Source organism: Harpia harpyja, chromosome 2 (genome assembly GCF_026419915.1).
Source record: "Harpia harpyja isolate bHarHar1 chromosome 2, bHarHar1 primary haplotype, whole genome shotgun sequence".
Lineage (NCBI taxonomy): Eukaryota > Metazoa > Chordata > Aves > Accipitriformes > Accipitridae > Harpia > Harpia harpyja.
The window spans coordinates 45,050,669-45,069,082 of NC_068941.1; the positions used below are offsets into that span (position 1 = coordinate 45,050,669).

At 38.7% G+C, this 18,414-nt stretch overlaps 1 protein-coding gene across 6 annotated transcripts in view; it reads left to right on the forward strand.

Moving 5' to 3' along the window:
• The first annotated feature begins 1,704 nt into the window (after positions 1-1,704).
• Positions 1,705-18,414, forward strand: part of TMA16 (translation machinery associated 16 homolog) — a 32,393-nt gene continuing 15,683 nt past the window's right edge. For 4 of the 6 annotated variants that reach the window (XM_052778527.1, XM_052778519.1, XM_052778510.1 and 1 more), the window contains exons 1-5: positions 1,839-2,021; positions 3,162-3,274; positions 12,253-12,290; positions 13,087-13,171; positions 14,280-14,428. In XM_052778527.1, the coding sequence (XP_052634487.1) occupies positions 1,842-2,021; positions 3,162-3,274; positions 12,253-12,290; positions 13,087-13,171; positions 14,280-14,428 (565 nt within the window). In that variant the 5' untranslated portion in view covers positions 1,839-1,841. The other 2 variants (XM_052778542.1, XM_052778534.1) reach the window with 2 other exon arrangements.

Genomic DNA, 18,414 nt, shown 5'->3' on the forward strand with positions numbered 1-18,414 from the left:
CCAAGGGAATTTCGAATTAAACACGACTCCCTGGTCTGTCCCATCTGGGTCGTGACAGGGACCATCTTTACAATGAATATATTTCTTTAAATATTTGGTCCCCGTCTTGAACAAATCAAATGTTCATGTAGCATTAGTAAAAGATAGCAGAGTACTGCCTTCCCACTTTCAGACAAGCAAAAGAGAACTGATCATACATAGTGAGAAGAACTACTAGCAAAACGATATTAGTAGGAGCCACATCTGTTTGGGACCCTTTCTCCTGAAAGTAGACATACTCCACTAAAAAGCATGTCCGCTCCTGTGAGACACCTTCTCTATTAGTGAGTTACACTATTTTTTCTGCCAAGACAGTTAAGAAGCTGGAAGAACTTGGAGCCTTAGTTTTTAAAACAAAAACTGCCCTTTCCACTGTCTTTCACAGACAAGGGTGAAAGAAGTACTATTTAAGCTAAAAGGATGATGCTGGCACAAGAATGCACAATGCACATGGGCATAAATCAGTGACAGATACATTTGTAATGAACATTAGAAAGTGTTTAAGCGTAAGAGAAGTGACATCCTGGAAAAGGTCTATGGAGAAGGACATTCTAAAAACCCACTTCTAGTACAGGAACGAGCTTTCCAATATTAATAGCACACCATGCTATGAGACCAAACTGCAGATTTTAGCAATTGCTACAAGAGACGAAAATATATAATGAGAATGTTTTGCCTGACACCTCAATGTTTAGATTTTTTAGGTTTCTAATACTGGAGCTCTCACACATTTTCATATTACAAACATGTTTGCTTCTGGTAGCTTGAAGAATAGCAAGTCTCCTCCAATGGTGGCACATTACTTGGCAGTCCTCAGAGCTGTAAACTACGTTCCCTGACCTGTCATACCATCAAAGATCAAAGTAAATCACCATTAAGCTGAACAATTCACTGATAATTCAAAAACTGAAAATATTTTAACATAATAGCAGTGACCTTAGCCCACTGAGAGTCTGTGACAAGTGCCATTGAGATGGTAGAGAAGTTCTGAATTATGTCTGTGGAAAGTTATATCTTAGTAAGAAACATCAGAATCTTGAGGCACTACTATACTGTAAAAAGGACTTTTATTCTGCACTTCTGCATTCACCGATCTTCACAGGGAACGTGAAATAAAGAAGTAGTTTGAAATTACTACTTAATACCTCGGTATTAAGCATTAGCCTGTGAAAATAGCGGCACGTGTGGGTGCCACTGAACTTTTAACTATCATTTAGAAGCAGATCTTTCATACTGCAGGTAGAGGTTTGGTAGGTCACGACAGCAAAAGAAAACGTCCTGTCTTGATCGAAACCTTCAGTCTGGAAAATAATTTTTTCTTGTCCTTTTGCAGGTGTGAAGAGGGTTCCTACGGAAGCAGGGCCGGAACAAACGCAGGGGGCTGACAGAAAAAGAGTTATGGGCGCCTGAGAAGCAAGATGTAGTAAGGCCTAAAGACGGTGTCCCTGTTGAGCCTGTGACGCTCGGAGCTGGACAGTCGCAAACGATTTTCCGTAGGCCCACGGTCTGGCTGGTGACTTCTTAACACAAGCCTGCTTTAAGACGGCCCCGGAGCACCTCGGCAGCCCGGGCCAACCCGCGCCTTTCTGCTCTTGCTCTGTTTGTTTTCGGGGGGGGGGGGGGGGAACCGGCCACGCCGACAACGTGTAGCGCTGGGGGCTGTCGCTGGACCGGCTGGCACCCGGCACCGCCCCGCGGAACGCTCGCCCCGCGGCCCGCGCCGCCCGCCCGGATCGCTCTGGCTGGTGCACCGCGGCGGCGGAAGGAGGGTCGCTCGCCATGGTGCGTGCGGCGGGATGGCGATGGCGATGGGGATGAGGGTAGGGCTGCGGCTGCCGCAGCCTCTGCTTCTGCCGGCGGCGGGGGGCTCCTCACGGGGCGCTCCCGGCCCTTCCCTTCCCGCCGGGAGCGGCCCCACCGCCGTTCCTGGAGAGGCCCAGGGACTCCGCGGCGGGTCCCCTGAAACGCGGCGAGGCGGCCGTGTGGGCCGGTAACGGCGGTGAACCGACCTCGCGTCTAAAAGCGCCGCCGCCCCCCAACCCCCCGCCCCCCCCCCCGCCGCTGGCCGGCCCCGGGGGAAGCGGGGAGCCCCGAGTGACCGTGCCCGTCGCATGGGCGCGTTTGCGGCTGGGGAGGCTTGCGTCGTGGTAGGCCTGTCCGGCCGGGCCGCCGGCGGGCGGGCGAGCGGGGGCAGTGGGGCCGGTTCTGTGCCTGTAGCCGCCAGCGAGCACCTCCGGATTGACGGGGGGAAGGAGTGAGGAGCGGGGTTAACGCGTGAAACTTGTGCAGGGTGCCTCCTGAGGTTTCTTTAGGTGTTCAGGATAATTTTATCTTTGTCTCTTCTTTTTTCGCAATCCCAAACAGGCGTGCCAGCACAGATTATGTGATGTACTGAAGTCTCCGTTTATTGATGGCTGTTCCCTGCATCATGTTTGCCCATTTAGCCTCCTTGCTTTCAGGTGTTTCTTTTGCACACAGTTAAAGACACTAAAGAATTTAAATTGCCTCTTGTTTGATAAAGCCTTCTGGTTTTGTTCAAGCACTTTTTCACCAAAAAGTAACATAACTTAAACTAGTGTTACAGTATTTTTTTAATTTGTGAGTAGTATTCCCTCTCTGTGCTGCATGAAGGGCTAGAGAAGGCAGGCCTCCGGCTGCTCCCTGGTGCGAGGCATTCTCATGGTCTGCAGGGAGGGACAACAGAATCCTTTCTGTTATGTTGTACAAATTACATATGATCTTTGTCAGAAAGCCAGATGCAACAGTCAGGTAGAAGCTTGAACGGGAACATTTACCGCAAAGTTACAGAGAGGTAATCTCAGTTTCCTAGCTGTGGGGTTCTACAAAACAGGTATTTTGAGAGTAGTCACTATGTGAGATTTTTTTTTTACTGCATTTTGTGTGCTCCAGTAGTTTTGTTACAGCATGTACCATGTTCAAGTAGTTTTGTTTGTTACTGAGGAGGGTAAGATCTAACTGGTGGAACTGATAAGCTGCTACTCAGGGCTTCCTGAGATATTGATGCATGACCTTTTAAGTCTTTATCATGGTGTGTGCTCCTATCTTCCCTTTAATGTTTTACTTAACTTTAGTAGCGTATAACATCTTTGATTTCTTTTCAGCCAAAGTTACGAAAAACCCAAGGAGGGAAGCAAGAGAAAAAAGTTATCCATCCTTACAGCAGAAAAGCTGCGCAGCTTGCAAGGGAAGCACACAAACAGGAGAAGAAAGAAAAGTAAGTTGACCGTGCAAAATCTGTGCACAGGCCAAAGGGTAGCATCGCAGTAGTTTTTTTTTTTGTTAGGGGGGAAGAGGCTGGTGGTGGAAGGGGCCTGTTATGCTGATATAACCTTAGGATAGAAGAAAGACCTATATAACTTAGTACTGCTGGGCCATGTGAGCTGACAGGTTTACATTCATGAAATCAGCTTATACAAAGTATGTAGTTCTGCTGCTTGATTTTTGGTGTTGTCCTTACAGGTTAGGTTTCTTCTTATCACAACATTTTGCTTTTTATAATCTGAATGGCATGATGCTGGTGATTTTGCACGAAGCTTAATCACCTAGTTTGACTTTACTCCAAGATTTAATAAGAATCCTGCTTAGGGTCTAGCTTCTTGTGCTGAAGTGCTGAGTTTGTAGAAAAGAAAACCCAGAAACCTTCCTGGAAAGAGAGACTTCTGAATAAAACTGAATAGTTAACTCCTCTTTGGTGATTTCCTGCTGTTCCATGGCAAGTTCGTTTTTCTGCTTTTAAGTTTTACCTCCCCCTTCCACAGAGGGAAAAGGTAGCTGGAGAGGACTGGCCTTTAGTTTCCATTCTGTCTCAGCTTGCTAGTTGATATGCTGTGATTGTTTAGAAACTTATTAAAGTGAACTTAAAGCATTTTCTTTCAAAGTACTCTAGTATTTGGATGGATCATGTGAGCTGAGCCCAAATACTCATATGTCTGACAGTGTTAAATTGGGAACTCCTGGTACAGTTGAAACGTTCCTCAGAGACTGTGCAATTTTATGGTTGGGGATGGATGTACAATCTTATCCACAGGAAAGTTGTAAGGTTGCTCTAACTAGAAAGGGGCCCTTTACTAGCATAACTCTGTCATGTAGACTCAAGCAAAGCTGCTGCAAGAATTTACAAGTAGCATTTCTTGAGGATCGGGCGGTTTCCTAATGTGCAAGAAGTTTTCCCTACTACTTCATGTTTTGTCTGTGCTCTCCGACTGCTGATTGTAAGTTTATTGTATTTTCCTAGTGCTAAATTGACTGCTTCGTCCCTTAACTCTCTCATCTTGCCTCATAACTGAGCACTTAATCACAAAGGATAACTGAATTACGCTTGATTCTTAGTGCTTACATCTGTGACTTTGCCATAAAGAAAAACATGCATGAGAAAACTTACTGAGTGAAGGAGTGATGTACTGATTATTTATTGTGACATGGCGCACTCAATCAAATCTTTTAGTGATTGTCTCTGTGGGTAGAGTTATACTGATACAGACACCTGTGCTGACGTTTGTTTTTAGAGTGCTACTTTTGGTTCCTCTTGCAACAGCAAGAAGTAAAAGCAAAGAACTCCCACTGGAATAGTATTCTCCCGTTTAACTTGCTCTTAATTACTTCATGGAGAAGGTTTTAAGGTATATGTTAAGAGATTGCACAGGGCAATCTATTTTGTTGCAGGTAAGAGAGTACCAAATGCATCGTTCATTTTTCTGCTTAATGCAGGTGATCCTTTCCATGAAAAGGAATGAAAAGTTGCTGGCTTTGTACTGACTAGGCTTTGTTACTGAGGCGGTTAGATTTGGCAAGTCATAGTATGTAAGTAATGTTGCTTAATTCTAGCACAGGTGCTTTTTCTAATGAACAGCTGAAAAGTTTACTGCTTTAAGGATATTCAGCGCAGTGTCAGGGTGTCTTGAGCTACTGGAGCCACCTTTGCGGCAGTGGATTCTTAGTGCACTGCTCACATTGCCAAGTGAAGTCTACAGAGCAAAATATGGAATCAAAATTGGTTTAGGAGCCAAAGGCCACTTAGTAGTTTTGAGCACACAGGGTTCAGTAAACTGGAAATATTACTGACTTTCTAACTGATTCTCTAGATAGATACACTTGTAGTAAGCCATTGTAACACACCTTGTCCTTTCTCATATGATGATCTAGATGATCTTAACCCTTAAGTTTGGTTAAAAAAAAGTTCTAGGTGCCCCAATGACAGACAAGAAATTAAAGTCTTTAATTCATTGGAAGTTTCCTTTCTTTCGGCACTTGTCACCAAATGTATCGATTTCGAGACTTGCTTATCTGAGAGTTGGTTCTAATGTCTAGTCTTTCCTATGTAGATTTCTGTCTGTGCTTGCCAGAGTATATGAAGTCTCATAGCTCAGCACATGACAATACCACTCATTTATCTGCGCTAGCCCCCATGGCTGTAGTTTTACAGTTAATACATTGTGGAATGCAGCTCTCAGTTCAACCATGTTAATTTTTTTTTTTTTTTTAAACCTCACCAATAATTGCAATACTAAAAATGTAGATTTGTTGGATTGAGCAGCAGTTAACTTCTCAGTAACCAGGTTACGCAAGGATGAATTGATGGTATATGTTTAGGGAGTTTACTTCCTAAGCCTTGCAAATAAAACCTTATCTTGACTAGCAGTAAGTGTAGAACAATTGCTACAGTGTCTTCCTTCTATCTCGTAGCACCTGTTGCCACTGGCTGTTAGAGACAGCTAAATGCTCCTTGTCCTTTATTTGGGCTATAGTAGTTTCTCCTGTGCACAGTGACAGGTTAATCCTCTACGAAAGCTTTTCTTGGAGGATTTGAGTTTAGTTCAAATGCTTCTGCTAACACATGTAACTCTACCATGTTACTTCAGCCTTTCTTTAAAAAGTTAATTTGCTTTTTGAAAAGGAATTTTACATAAAAGAAACATTTATTTACAAATGAGTTTTTTACCTGTTTAAGAGACAGTGGTCTTTATAACAGTATGGTTAGCCTTCCTGTTCCGTTCCTCTGAAATGCAGCGAAAGGAGCTAGCCATGGCAGCAGAATCCTTCCAAGTGAAACAAGCAGACCAACTTTTGGTATCTGTCATGGGTTACCTGAGGAAAAAAAAAGCACCATTTTATGAAAAACGATTAAATATTGGCAGCCAAGCAAGCTAATAAAAGGTGAGCTTCAAGCAGCCCGATGAAAGAGCAGATGGTTTATCCTGAATTATTGTGGGGATCAGTGAAGCCTAATGCCTTCACAGAGCAAAAGTGGTTAATGGAGAGAAACTCAGTTTAAGATTAGAGTATGTAGATAGCTATCCTTTCCCATAGGTTCTCTTTTGGATGTGGATAGTTATCCTTTTTAGGCCTCACAGAGCAGAGATGCTCCATAGTCTTATGAGGAGTGGCTGAGGGAACTGGGGTTGTTTAGTCTGGAGAAAAGGAGGCTGAGGGGAGACCTTATCGCTCTCTACAACTACCTGAAAGGGGGTTGTAGTGAGGTGGGCGCTGGTCTCTTCTATCAAGTAACTAGTGATAGGACAAGAGGAAATGGCCTCAAGTTGCACCAGTGGAGGTTTGGATTGGATATTAGGAAAAATTTCTTTACTGAAAGGGTTGTCAGGCATTGGTACAGGCTGCCCAGGGATGTGGTTGAGTCACCATCCCTGGAGGTATTCAAAAAGTGTGTAGACAAGGCACTTCAGAACATGGTTTAGCAGGCATGGTTGACGGTTGGACTCGGTGATCTTGAAGGTCTTTTCCAACCTAAATGATTCTATGATTCTATAGAGAGAAACCCAGTTTAAGATTAGAGGATGTAGATGGGTATCCATTTCTTCAGGTTCTGTTTCTTGATTTCTGCCTTTTCTTTTCCAAGCTCCCTTACTATTTCAAGTGTGAGGCCTTTACGCTGATGGTAAAAGATGTAACCCTTCATTTTGCATAGGGAATCTGTTCCACCATAACTGGTGTGTCAGTCTGGACCATCCAAAGCATATTGTGATAGCAAAATGATCTATCTATAAATAAGATTTCTACATCTTGCAGTTCAGGATCCTAAACAATTAACTATCGTTGTTCACAGATCTGCACTTTGTACATCACTTCTGTTGTGGTGTTCTAAAAATAATTTGCATTAAAAACATCCTCCAGTTGTCTGTATTCTATTTTCTGTACTGTCTTGGCTTGAAGAGCAATTTAACTTGAAATACATTAATAATGTTGTTTTCTTTTCTTCCCTAGTGTCTTTAAAAGACTTGTTAAGGGTTCCAATTTCTTTTGGATCTCTATTGTCTCAATGATAAGCTTGTTAAATCTTAAGATCTTTTTTTTTAAATATTGGGAGTTAAGCATGTGTTTAAAAACAGTCAGTTTAGCCACTAACCAGTCTTTTTAGTGTAATTACTTAGCTTTCAGTTTCTTTAATATAATGGCAGGGTTTGGGTTAATTTTGCAGAGCTCTGAAAAAGACAAGATAAATTTCTGATGCTGTGGATGGAGGAAAGCTTTCCACTCCTACACTCAGGAAAAAGAAGTAGCCCACACTGATTTTGTTCTTCCTCATTGCTTTTGCAGGTCTATTAAATGTCTTCTTTTGGTGGCAGCTGATACTAAATAAATGCTCTGGCATTGTTGCTTCCAAATTTGTGACTTAACTGCAGTAAGCAGTTCTTCAGTAAGCAGTAAGCTTACTGAAGACGTTTTCACTGGAAAATGACTTACTGAAGTTGAAATATTTGCAGAAACAATTTCCAAATGACTCCTATTTAATGACAGCCCTCTTCTCTGGTTGGAAGGTTAATACATCCTTTGATGGTAAATAGGAGAAGCTGCCTCATAATCTCTACAGTATTTTCTTTCTTAATCCCATCTACAAATCTGGTACTTTTTTGACCATGCTTCTTATTGTATAGAAATAAGTTGTCTTAAATGTGGGGAAGGCCCAAAGCTGGAGGCAATATTCTCAATATGATCTCACCAGCCCTGAGTAAAGGGGATAATTTCTCTGTACAGGCTAATGCACTTCTGCAGCATGGAAAAACTGGATCAGAGACAGTCAATGAATCTAGGAAGTTCATACAGTTCATCTGTATTATTTTAATTAAGCTGTGGATTTACTTGCCAGAAGATGTTGTAATTGTGGTTGGCTAAATTTGTGGAATAATACTTTTTGAACATACGTACGTTTTATCTGTTGATTACTATTCAATACAAAAATATTACCTTGGGTGTAGGAAGCCCTTGAATGGCATGTTACTGGAAGGTGAGAATGTCTTTTGTAGAAGTGTCAGCAAATGTTTGCTTTGGTTTTGTGTGGTTTGTTTCTTTTGTTCTTGTTTCCTTTGGTAGTTGGCTGGAGACAGGATTCAGGACTAGAGACAGTTTAGGCTTCTGTTTACTTTTTAACTTTTCTATATGATAGAGGAAGAGAAATAACTACTGTCAACATTCCTGTTTATGTTAAACAGGAAAGGAAATTGCATTTAGTTATAAGATGCATATTCAAGTATCTTTTGCCCAAACAAGGTAATAAAAAAGGGAAGACATTACACACAAGGAATTTCAATACTTAATGCAGCACTGGGAAAAAGGAGGGAGAAATTCTGCTCTGAGTTGCAGAAGTCTTTTATAGCCTCCATTGTCCAGATACTCTTCAATGCAAGCACTCTCAATGAAATATGGCAGTAATAATAAGCTTATTGTCCAGAAACTCTGGCTGCACTACAAAAGACCAATCTTGACCATAATAAGAGGAGACAGACCAGTTGGTTTTAGAAAATTGGCTACAGTCTTAAGTCATCTTGTTCGCTTGAATCACACTGTTTTCTTGCCTGCATCCCTCTTCTCAGTTCTCCTCAAGGTCTGATGAACAGCAACAAATTCCAGTGTATTACTATCAATGTATTCTCTCTTAATCTACATGTGAATTCTTATTCCTATAGGCAACTTGTTTATTCTGTTAAATAATTACAAAGATGTTTTAATGAGACAGCAATAGCTGGTTCACTGGCGCCAGTAGAACACTGCTTTTTCTACACTTTAGGAAACCAGACCATAATGGGATATTCCTGGAACTTCTCTTAGTAGATGTACCAACACCAATCATGTTTTGTTTGCAACAGCTGAAATCTCTGTCTGGTTTTGGTAGCTAAAGCTGATCTAGCACTGGATTTTTTTTTTCTGTCGTTTTTCCTCCTGAGTCAACATATACCCTTTCTATTGTGCATATATTGTAAATTTTTTAGGAGTCTGTGCGTTTTCATTACAAATATACAGATCTAATACTGTCATGCTCTGAGATACGAGAGCTAAGGAGTTTTTTACAGGATTTCTTGATCTGGCATGAAGCGACCCCTTAGGAGTGAGCAGTAACCTTAAAATATCTCCTTGTGGAGCTCTTTGTTTCTCCTTAGCTTTTCTGTTGTCTAGCCTTTTAATCTCCCTCGAGCCACTATGCTTCTGCTTGTGCTGTTTGCAGCAGTGATGCTTTGAATTGTGCTTTTGCAGATTCTTTATGTGGAACTGAAAAAAATGTTAGCTCTTAAGATTATTTGGTTCGCTTACAGAAATAAAAAATGAACTGAAAATAAATCAGAATTTTTAATTCTTACAGAGTGGTTTTCATGTGGAAGTATCCTAAAATGCTTAACCAAGCCACTAATTGGTGCATAAGCTAACAAAAATGGACATGTGTAGGGAGAAATATGGAAGGTATTTAGCAACCTGAAACAAGAAACAAGGAAATATGTCCTGTCAACCATGAATTTTTTTTTTTCTTAATGAAAGAGCCTGTCTTAGTTCTCAGAGCCATAGATGGCATTTGTGTGTGTAGACATTATGGGGAAAAATACTGAATTGGTAGACTGATTTGACAGATATTTATTCATTGCTAGTATTTAGCGTAGAACAGTTGAATACAATATCTGAGATAAAGAGGTGTTGATGGAGCATGAAGGCTTTAACCTTTTAAGTACCTAGTAAACATCAAGAAAACCACTTATCATACTTATCAATAATTGGTGCCTAAGCAGATGGTTTTTGGAAGGTGGGTGGAAGAGAAAATCATTAAGCAACAGCCTGCCACAAGACTGTATCCTTGTCCGTGTCCTTACCCTCTCTTTCCGTTGAGCAAAAGATGTTACTCGTTGTGTGGAAGGAGATAAGAGGAACTTTCTTTGACTTAACTTAATTGATTAGCCTCCCTGCTAATATTGTTGTCTTCTAGCAGTCATGGAGGTGAGGTTTTTATGAAAACTACAATAAGGCAACATCCGATCCTGTCATTCATTATCTCTCATACTCAGATAAGTTGTGTACGCCTAGAGATGTAAGGTTTTTCTTCCAGAAGAAAATCCTGGTTCTGTATTTCATTGCCTTGATAAATAAACGATTTAGTGACCCTTGCAGTTGCAAATGGTAATTTGTAGTGTTTGACAACATAGATACATGATATGATTTATGATTCTAATCTGGCAGCTTTTCTGGATGGTGTTGTTTTCTCCATGGCAACGCTTTGCAGATGTGCTCTGCTGGCTGTGTTGCCATGCAGGGTTCACAGTAGGGACTGCTGGTGTGGAGTTCCACCGTGTGGAATGTGTCCTTTTCTTGGTCACTATTACTGTTCAAAACTCGCTGCTGTAAGCCCTCTGTAGCCTACCTACCACAGTTTTTATTGCAAGCATCTTCTATAGCTGAGTTTTAAAGCTGACTTCTAATCTAACTCCTTTTTCCTTTTTTTTTTTTTTTTTTTTTTTTACATAGTCTCATCCAGGTCTATCCTTTAACCCACCAGAACAAGAGTCATTTTTGTTTTAACACTGAAATCTTTCATTAATCAACCAGCTTGGATTTTTTTGGCGGGTATGATAAAACTCACACCCCATGCTTGACCTCTGTAGACTTTTGCATTAAAAATGCTTATCCCAGGTGCTGGGGTATCTACAGAAGTAAAAAGGCTTTTCTTGAATACGTTAGTGGAATTCTTGGTAGCCCGCACATGCTGTGCATTTGCTTTTATGTGGCTTTTAGATGGTCTCCAGAGGATGAAATACTTCTTGAAAAAGCTAATCTTTATTTTAATAACGTAGGTTTGTGGACAAGTGACACAAGTATGTTTGTCTCTGGAAAGTAGGGCTTTCTCTTTTGACCTGAATTTTTGTGACAGGTGACACAGACTTCTGTTCTCTGAGTTACTTCAGTTAAGTCTAAAATGGTCATTAAATTCTACAGAGTACCAGGAATTTAATGAAGGAGCACATTAGCTTTGAACTGTGTTGAATTTTGGGATTATTTGTCAATGATATCCTTTTATGATTTTCTTTATCCTTTATCAATTTTCTAATTAAATAATTTTTTAAAAGTCAATTTTATCAGAGATCCTTGGATATATACACTGAACATGCATAGCTAAGATATTTTTTCCAGTGACAAATTTTATACTTATCCCAACAATGTATTATTTTCCTTTCTGGAAATGAAGTGACATTCAGCACCATTCACTGCTGCAGACTGAATCTGGGCACTTCAGGACAAAAATGTGTGAGGCACAGTATCACTTGTTAGAAAACTTGTGTTCTCTGAGAATTGCTCAATAGGACTGGGATTAATCCCAAACTGAATTGTGTACACACATCCCATAGAGTACAGAAGGCTTCAAGTATCTCGCCAGAGGTTGAGGTGGAGGTAAAAATACTTTGAGATGGATTTTTTTCATCTTTTTTTGTAAAGTTGTTAATTTTGGTTTCTTAACACATTAACTTTTACTGTTAGCTAAGCATAAACTTTAATTATTAGAAGTTTATTAGACACTAGAATGGTATTTTTCCCATTGTATGCTTGATTTGCAAGGATGCAGTGTGGTGAAATCTTTTGTTCTTAATCTCCAAACTCATTAAACATACCAGCAGAATATTAGAAATACTTGATGAAATTATTACAAGGTCTTCCATGAAATTCCTTTTGCTGTGCTCTAAGAAAAGTGTTGTGTCCTAATTTCTTCCAAGAAACTGCTTAACTTAATAGGTAAACTGGACAAATTTCAGATAGTAGTTTTACCAAAAGTAGAATTTTTAGATGAAATGGAATAAGTTTTACATGTTCTGAATTTGGGAAATACTTCTATTTGAAATTTTACCTTGACTTTCATGGTGACTCCAAAAAAATGATTTTTGGAGAAAGAAAATGAAGATAATTATTTGTATGTTTTTTCTTTGCTAGGTTGAAGACTGACAAAGCTTTGCGTTTGAGTATCATTGGTGAGCAGAAATGTCTATTACTGCATACAGTATTCAACTTTTTAGCATAGATTTTAAGTTTTACCAATTTTATAGCTACACCAGTTAGAGTTTCTTTCTGTATAATCTGACTCTGTAATCTTAAAATAGACTGTTGAAATGCTAAATTACCCGACATGTTCACTCAAGTAGTATATATGGGATTGAAATTGCTGCTGAGTATAGTCTAATCTTTAGTCAGTGTACATGACAACAGGGCAATATAGACCAAATGTCTGTTTTGTACATCTGTACATGTAATTATTGTAACTGTCCGTGCTTTTTTTTTAATTGCTTGTAAAAGAGGATTATATATGTAGGTTAACAGACACATTATGCTAGCAAGTAAATTCAAAACTTTGAGACACAACCTGGAATATTTTTCTTTTTCATATGACACTGCACCTTTTCAATTTAATCTGTTTAAAAATTGTGATGATCAGAACTCTTGCTCAGCCATTGTGTTATTTTTTCCCCTTGGGGCATTCCTCAGATTCCATCTTAAGGAATTGATGCAGTGATACTTTAAACACTGATTTCCAGTAAAGCAAAGTGTAATGTCTTTTTTCCCTAAGGAAGATACAAAATACATCTGAAATGATATGAGAATGTTTCTATTACAGCTGCCTTCATACCTGGTACACACATTATCAGTGAGTCTATGATGCCATTCAAAATCTTGAAAAATGGGGGGTTATTTCAAAAACTTTTAAGAACTTTAATCTGTGTTGGTGCTACAGTGGTGCTGTAATCATTAATGTTAAGTTTGTTCTTGTAGGAGAAAAATTGCAATGGTTTCAAAGTCACCTTGACCCCAATAAAATTGAGTACACAAAGAAGGAAGCTGGCGAACTAATTGAAAAGTAAGACTGGTGCTAAAAACAGGATTAAAAAACTTGATTTATGTTTTAAAATAATGTTCTGAAATAAGATCTGTAAAGTGATGATGACTCAGAGGAGGACTTTTTATATATTACTATTAATAATATGAAGTAGTTGATATTGTTGCAACTGAGGTTAATTATAGATTGAGAGATGTATATGTTCACACTAGAATTACTGAAGTAAGTCATGTGTTACTGTTTGGTTTTTTTATTATTTAAGTATATCTCTGCTTTTGTAGTGTGTGGAGGACTCTAAATGATTTGGACAGTAGTAATTGCATGAATTTGCTAGTTGGGTTATTCAGTGACACTTAAATGCACAGATTTCATTCTACTTACTCCTTTATTCTTTCATTTTCTTTGCTGAGAAAATTAAACAGTACTCAGGTGGGTCAATTTTTAGGGCAGGAAGTACCAAAATTGAATCTGCTAAGAAGAAACTCAGTTATTTCTGTGCTGCTAGATGTATGTATGTGTAGCTTGTCACCATTTTTTACCTGCTAGCTAGGTAACATAATATATATGTATTCTTACACAGGCATACTATATCAGTTTCCTTTCAGAAGCTCTGACATATTTCCTACGCTGTTCATGAAACCTGTAAACTGCTAATCAATGCTAGTGATACTGCAAAGGCAATAAAAGCTTACGTTTTGGATTTGGGTTGGATGTTTGCGAGATGATGTAGGACACATGCCAAAGAAGAACTTTACTTTAAAAATTATTATTGAGGTGGTGAAATTCAGTAATTAAAAATTAGGAATACTTAGATTTAACTGGTCTTCCAGAGCAGGTGAATTATAATAATGTGGGAGTTTTGTTTTATGCAAACATATTTTTTTTAAAAAAAAAAAAGAGCAAATAAAAAAACCCTAATCCTTCTGGAAGCCACAGATGGATCAAATGAAGTTCTAAATGGAGATTCCACTTCGAAGATTAAAGTCATAGTTCGAATCTAAGAAACATCTCTGACTAATTCGGAAATAAATACGTTTAGTAAAATAACTTCATAGATTATCAAAGTAATTCTGTTTTGCAAAAGTTTTGCATGACTGCATCTAGCATAAATGCATTTTATTTCTTTCAGTTATATGTGTCGATTCAATGCTGAATTGGAACAGATTGAATTACAAAACAGTATTAAAGGTAGACAAGGAAGACAGCATGGTTCACGGGAAACTGTCATCAAGCAGACCATAGAACGTGAAAGACAACTCTATGAAGGCTACGGAATAGGTACGTAAAAGCATTAGAAATAATCCTGTGGTCACACCTTCTCCTGCTTACAAGGCTAGGATCTAAGTCAAATTTCTAGGCATTATCTTTATTTTTCTCTTTAAAGGAATTACCTAACTGCTAGGTATTTATGCCTTGCAGAGGAGTTTGGGAGGAGGGGCAGGGTGAAGAAAGGGAGAAAAAAGATGTTGGAGATCTGACTCATATATTTCTGCTTTACTGCTTTGCCTTTGTTTATCTTTGCTAGTACTGCCTCTTTAGTGCAGGTGTATATAACATATTTTTGAAACTAAAGTGAGATTTAATGCATCTGTCTCAAATACAAATTCTGTTCAGCAGCTTGCTTGAACCTTCATTATATACAGAGTATTTTTTATTTTAAAAGTGCTTTTGAGTGTGTGTGCATGTTTTAACATGCATTAGCATGAAGACTTTCTTTGCTCATGTGGGGAATAACCAGCATCACTTTCTCTACAAATTATTTACTTTTTTAAGCTGGGCTTCGTTATCTCGACTTGTGCCAATGAAGCCTTTATACACAGCTTTCTCTAACATTCTTTCGATAATATACAAACTTACTGTTGGGGATAAACCTGTGGCCTGATTTGCCCCTTTCCGCTGAGGTGGACCAGTGTCATGAGGAACTTCAGCAAGTTTCATATCATGAGAGAGTGGGCTTTAGGGTTCATGAACTTGAAGAGAACCAAAGCCTCCAAACTCATGAGCCTAAAACATCTTCAGAAAGAGACCTTTCATTCCACTAAGGTTGAGATGTGTTTCACGTGGGAGAATGGTTGCAGCAGAAATTGTAGTACTGATGTATTTCCAAAATCTGAGTATTTCTGGAGTTTTTCTGTTAAAATTTAGGTATTCCAGGAAGAAATCCGGGGCTATTGTGACACATCTACTCTACAGGCTCTATTCTACAGGCATAAATGATAACCCACAAGTAGAAGAACACATTTTCCTCTTGTTCTTATCAGGCAGAGGAGTTATGCTACTTTCTTTTGACTTACTGGAGATGGTGGTGGAGGGAGTGTAAGTGCTCTGTGTGTGTGAAGGCCCTAACATTTAACCTCTTAATAATCAAAACCCCACAAAAACTCCAAAGATTTAAAATTAAAAATCTTGTAGATAAGAGCCTAGTTGAAAGCACTTTGAGTTTTTAAACTTTGACCTTGGCAATTATCACAAGTTTGAGTAAAATCATAATGCCAGATACTCTCGTTGACTTTTTTATTACCATTTATCTTCCTCTGGGGTAGCCATCTATGCCAGCAGATTATCTAGTGAAATCTTCTGAGGAACAGTCATGTGTGAAAACCACAACACAAACATTAGAGCTGAAAATTTCCTATTAAGGTGTATAGTCTTCTTTAAGAAGAAACACTTAAACTCTTTTTGAAAGTATTTTCTGTTTTTAGAGGTAGTACACAGATGCAAGCTACATGTGAGAGAGACAAATAGATGGAAAATTTGGTAGCTGGAACTAGGCTGAAGGGAAGCAGCAGTAATCTGGTGAAATAAGGGAGAAAGACAAAGGGATTATGAAAGTGCAAAAAGTAAAGAGTTGTTCTGAGGAGAGTCAAGTACAAAATAGTAGTGAAGTTTATGTATTTTGCTTTAACAAGTAAGTATGTTGGGGTTGAGTGATGAACTTGGCTTTAATGCTAAAGTATTATTCAGATGCAGTCAGTCCTTCTACCAGTGAAAGTATGTCATGGAAGACGTGAAGAATATACATTGTTCTGTGGTCAGGATACAAAGCACAGCAGGGGTTGGGTTGTGTGTCATATTCCCCTTTCCCCTGATTTATATTGTACCAATAAAGAAAATGAATGGCTTTAAAATTTTGCCATTGTTACTTAGTACTTTCACAACCTGCAGTGGCAGAGGAATTCAGGAATATCTGTATGACTTCATGCATAATCTTTGATTTCTTAGAAGAGGGGGGTAAAAAAAGTTATAGGAAAATAGGTACTATGAAAGTCATCAAATAGCTTAGTTGTAGAAAATCTCCTTTTTGGTTTTGCTTTTAAATTTTAGTTCTTCCTTTTTTCCTTACTGCTTTGCGGAAAGCTGACAGAGAAAAGCAATAGGACTAGATAGGAAGATGTCAGATGCACAAGCACAACATAAAAATACAGAAAAATTGTAAGCAAAATTTGAGGTTATTATAGTATTAGTAAGTAAAGCATTCAGAGAGCGTGGTGCAACTTCACATATTAAATACACTCTCAAATCATTCATTATTTGTTATCACAGCTGCTGCAGGTTTTGCTCTCTGTCTAGGACAGTATTCATTCAGAGAAAATAGTTGCTGCTAAATACTGTAATTAGAGATTGGGGATAAATGGAAATCAGCTGGAAACTGTGCTTTTATGCTCTAGCTCATTATTATCCCTGGAAGCTATAGTGAGTGGAGCTTTTAAAACTGACTTAGTATTTGTTGGGTGTTTTTTTCCTTCTATTCTTGAACTCGGTTATTTCTTGCATGCATGTGCATTTGCTATGGAGAGACTACACGACACATATTGTTTACGTTTAGGACAATCTCCTAAAATTTGATGCCATATATATATATATCAGATATATGTAAACGAAAAATTAATTCTTCTTTACTGGCTGTTTACAAAAGTGGTAGATATCCAAAAGCATAGTAAATTTTAGTCTTTTTTTAAAAAACAATACCTATACACGCAACATTCAGTCTATCTATGAGGTTGTTGAGTTTTGGTAGCAGCTTCTTGTCACTTCCTTACTCTTTAAATATATCGACATTAATTTTACTGCAGTTTTATTCCTGATGTTGTCATTTGTGTGTGTTTGGTTTTTTAATCTGGTCTCACATGTTTATAGCAAAGCTATTGAAAGGGAATCCTAGATATTTACAGGATATGTCCTTGGAACTCAGAGTTAGCATGCTTTCAGTTGAAAAGAACTGTAATTATTTCATCTGAACATCATACATTTTTGATAATTTGCTTCTAATTACCTTGCATGTTCTCTCTGAAGCATAATGTTAATCTTGGGGAAGATGGCCTTTAAAGCTAAACACACCAGTTTTTAGTTAATTTTTGAAACTTCAGGTCATAAGGAAATTGATTTAATTCAGATGAAAGTTGTGTCATTTACATGTATCTACTAGTGTAACTACTGTACTGTTCGTTAGCTGCTGTTTTCTGTAACGATCATTATTGTGTAACTGAATGGTTCTTTGTCTAAAGAGCATCTACAGTTCCTAACATCCTTTTCCTTTTTTAAATTCAGGCTGCAATATCATCCTTTGACCTGACTTGGGTGTTTCTCTGTATGACAGTTCTAATAGATGTGATATATATGCAGCCTATATTCTGTGCAGAGTGCTGACAGAGCAGTGACATTTCAGTCCTTGTGAGATTTAGGTAAATCTCTTGGGCAAATCTTTGCTTTGGGAGAGAGAAATGGTTACTGCTATGAAGAACAATAATGTTTTTATTAACAGCATACTTCTGGAAGAAAATAAAACGCCTCAGCAGACTGTCACAGAGCATTCGGTTAAAAAATAGTGCTGTGGGATACAGCTGTGGAAGGGCACTCCAACACCAGGATTGGCTCCTCTATGCCCTTTTTCTCTAGTTACACTTTAGAACCCCTCCAGTTTAAGTTTGTGCACAGAGGCAGGATCGGTTAGACCTACAGTTGACAGAAGCTTTTTACTTCTGATGCCCATAAGAACTTTGATGTAATTTGGTCCAGTGCTTCTCCATCCAAACAGCTGGAAAGGTGCTGACTTTACAGTATTTTACGCAAGTTCTGTGTTATAAATTAAGCTCAGTCACTTTGTCTTTTTCCTTGTTATGAAGTGGTGTTAAGCACTAACATCTTTGTGACAAAGTTTGAGAGCTAACATGCTGTTTGTTCTTCCTCAGAAGAAAGATAGGGAAATAAAATTATCTTAAAGGGCCGGAAACATGAAAAAATGCTTACTGAAATTTCTTCACTGC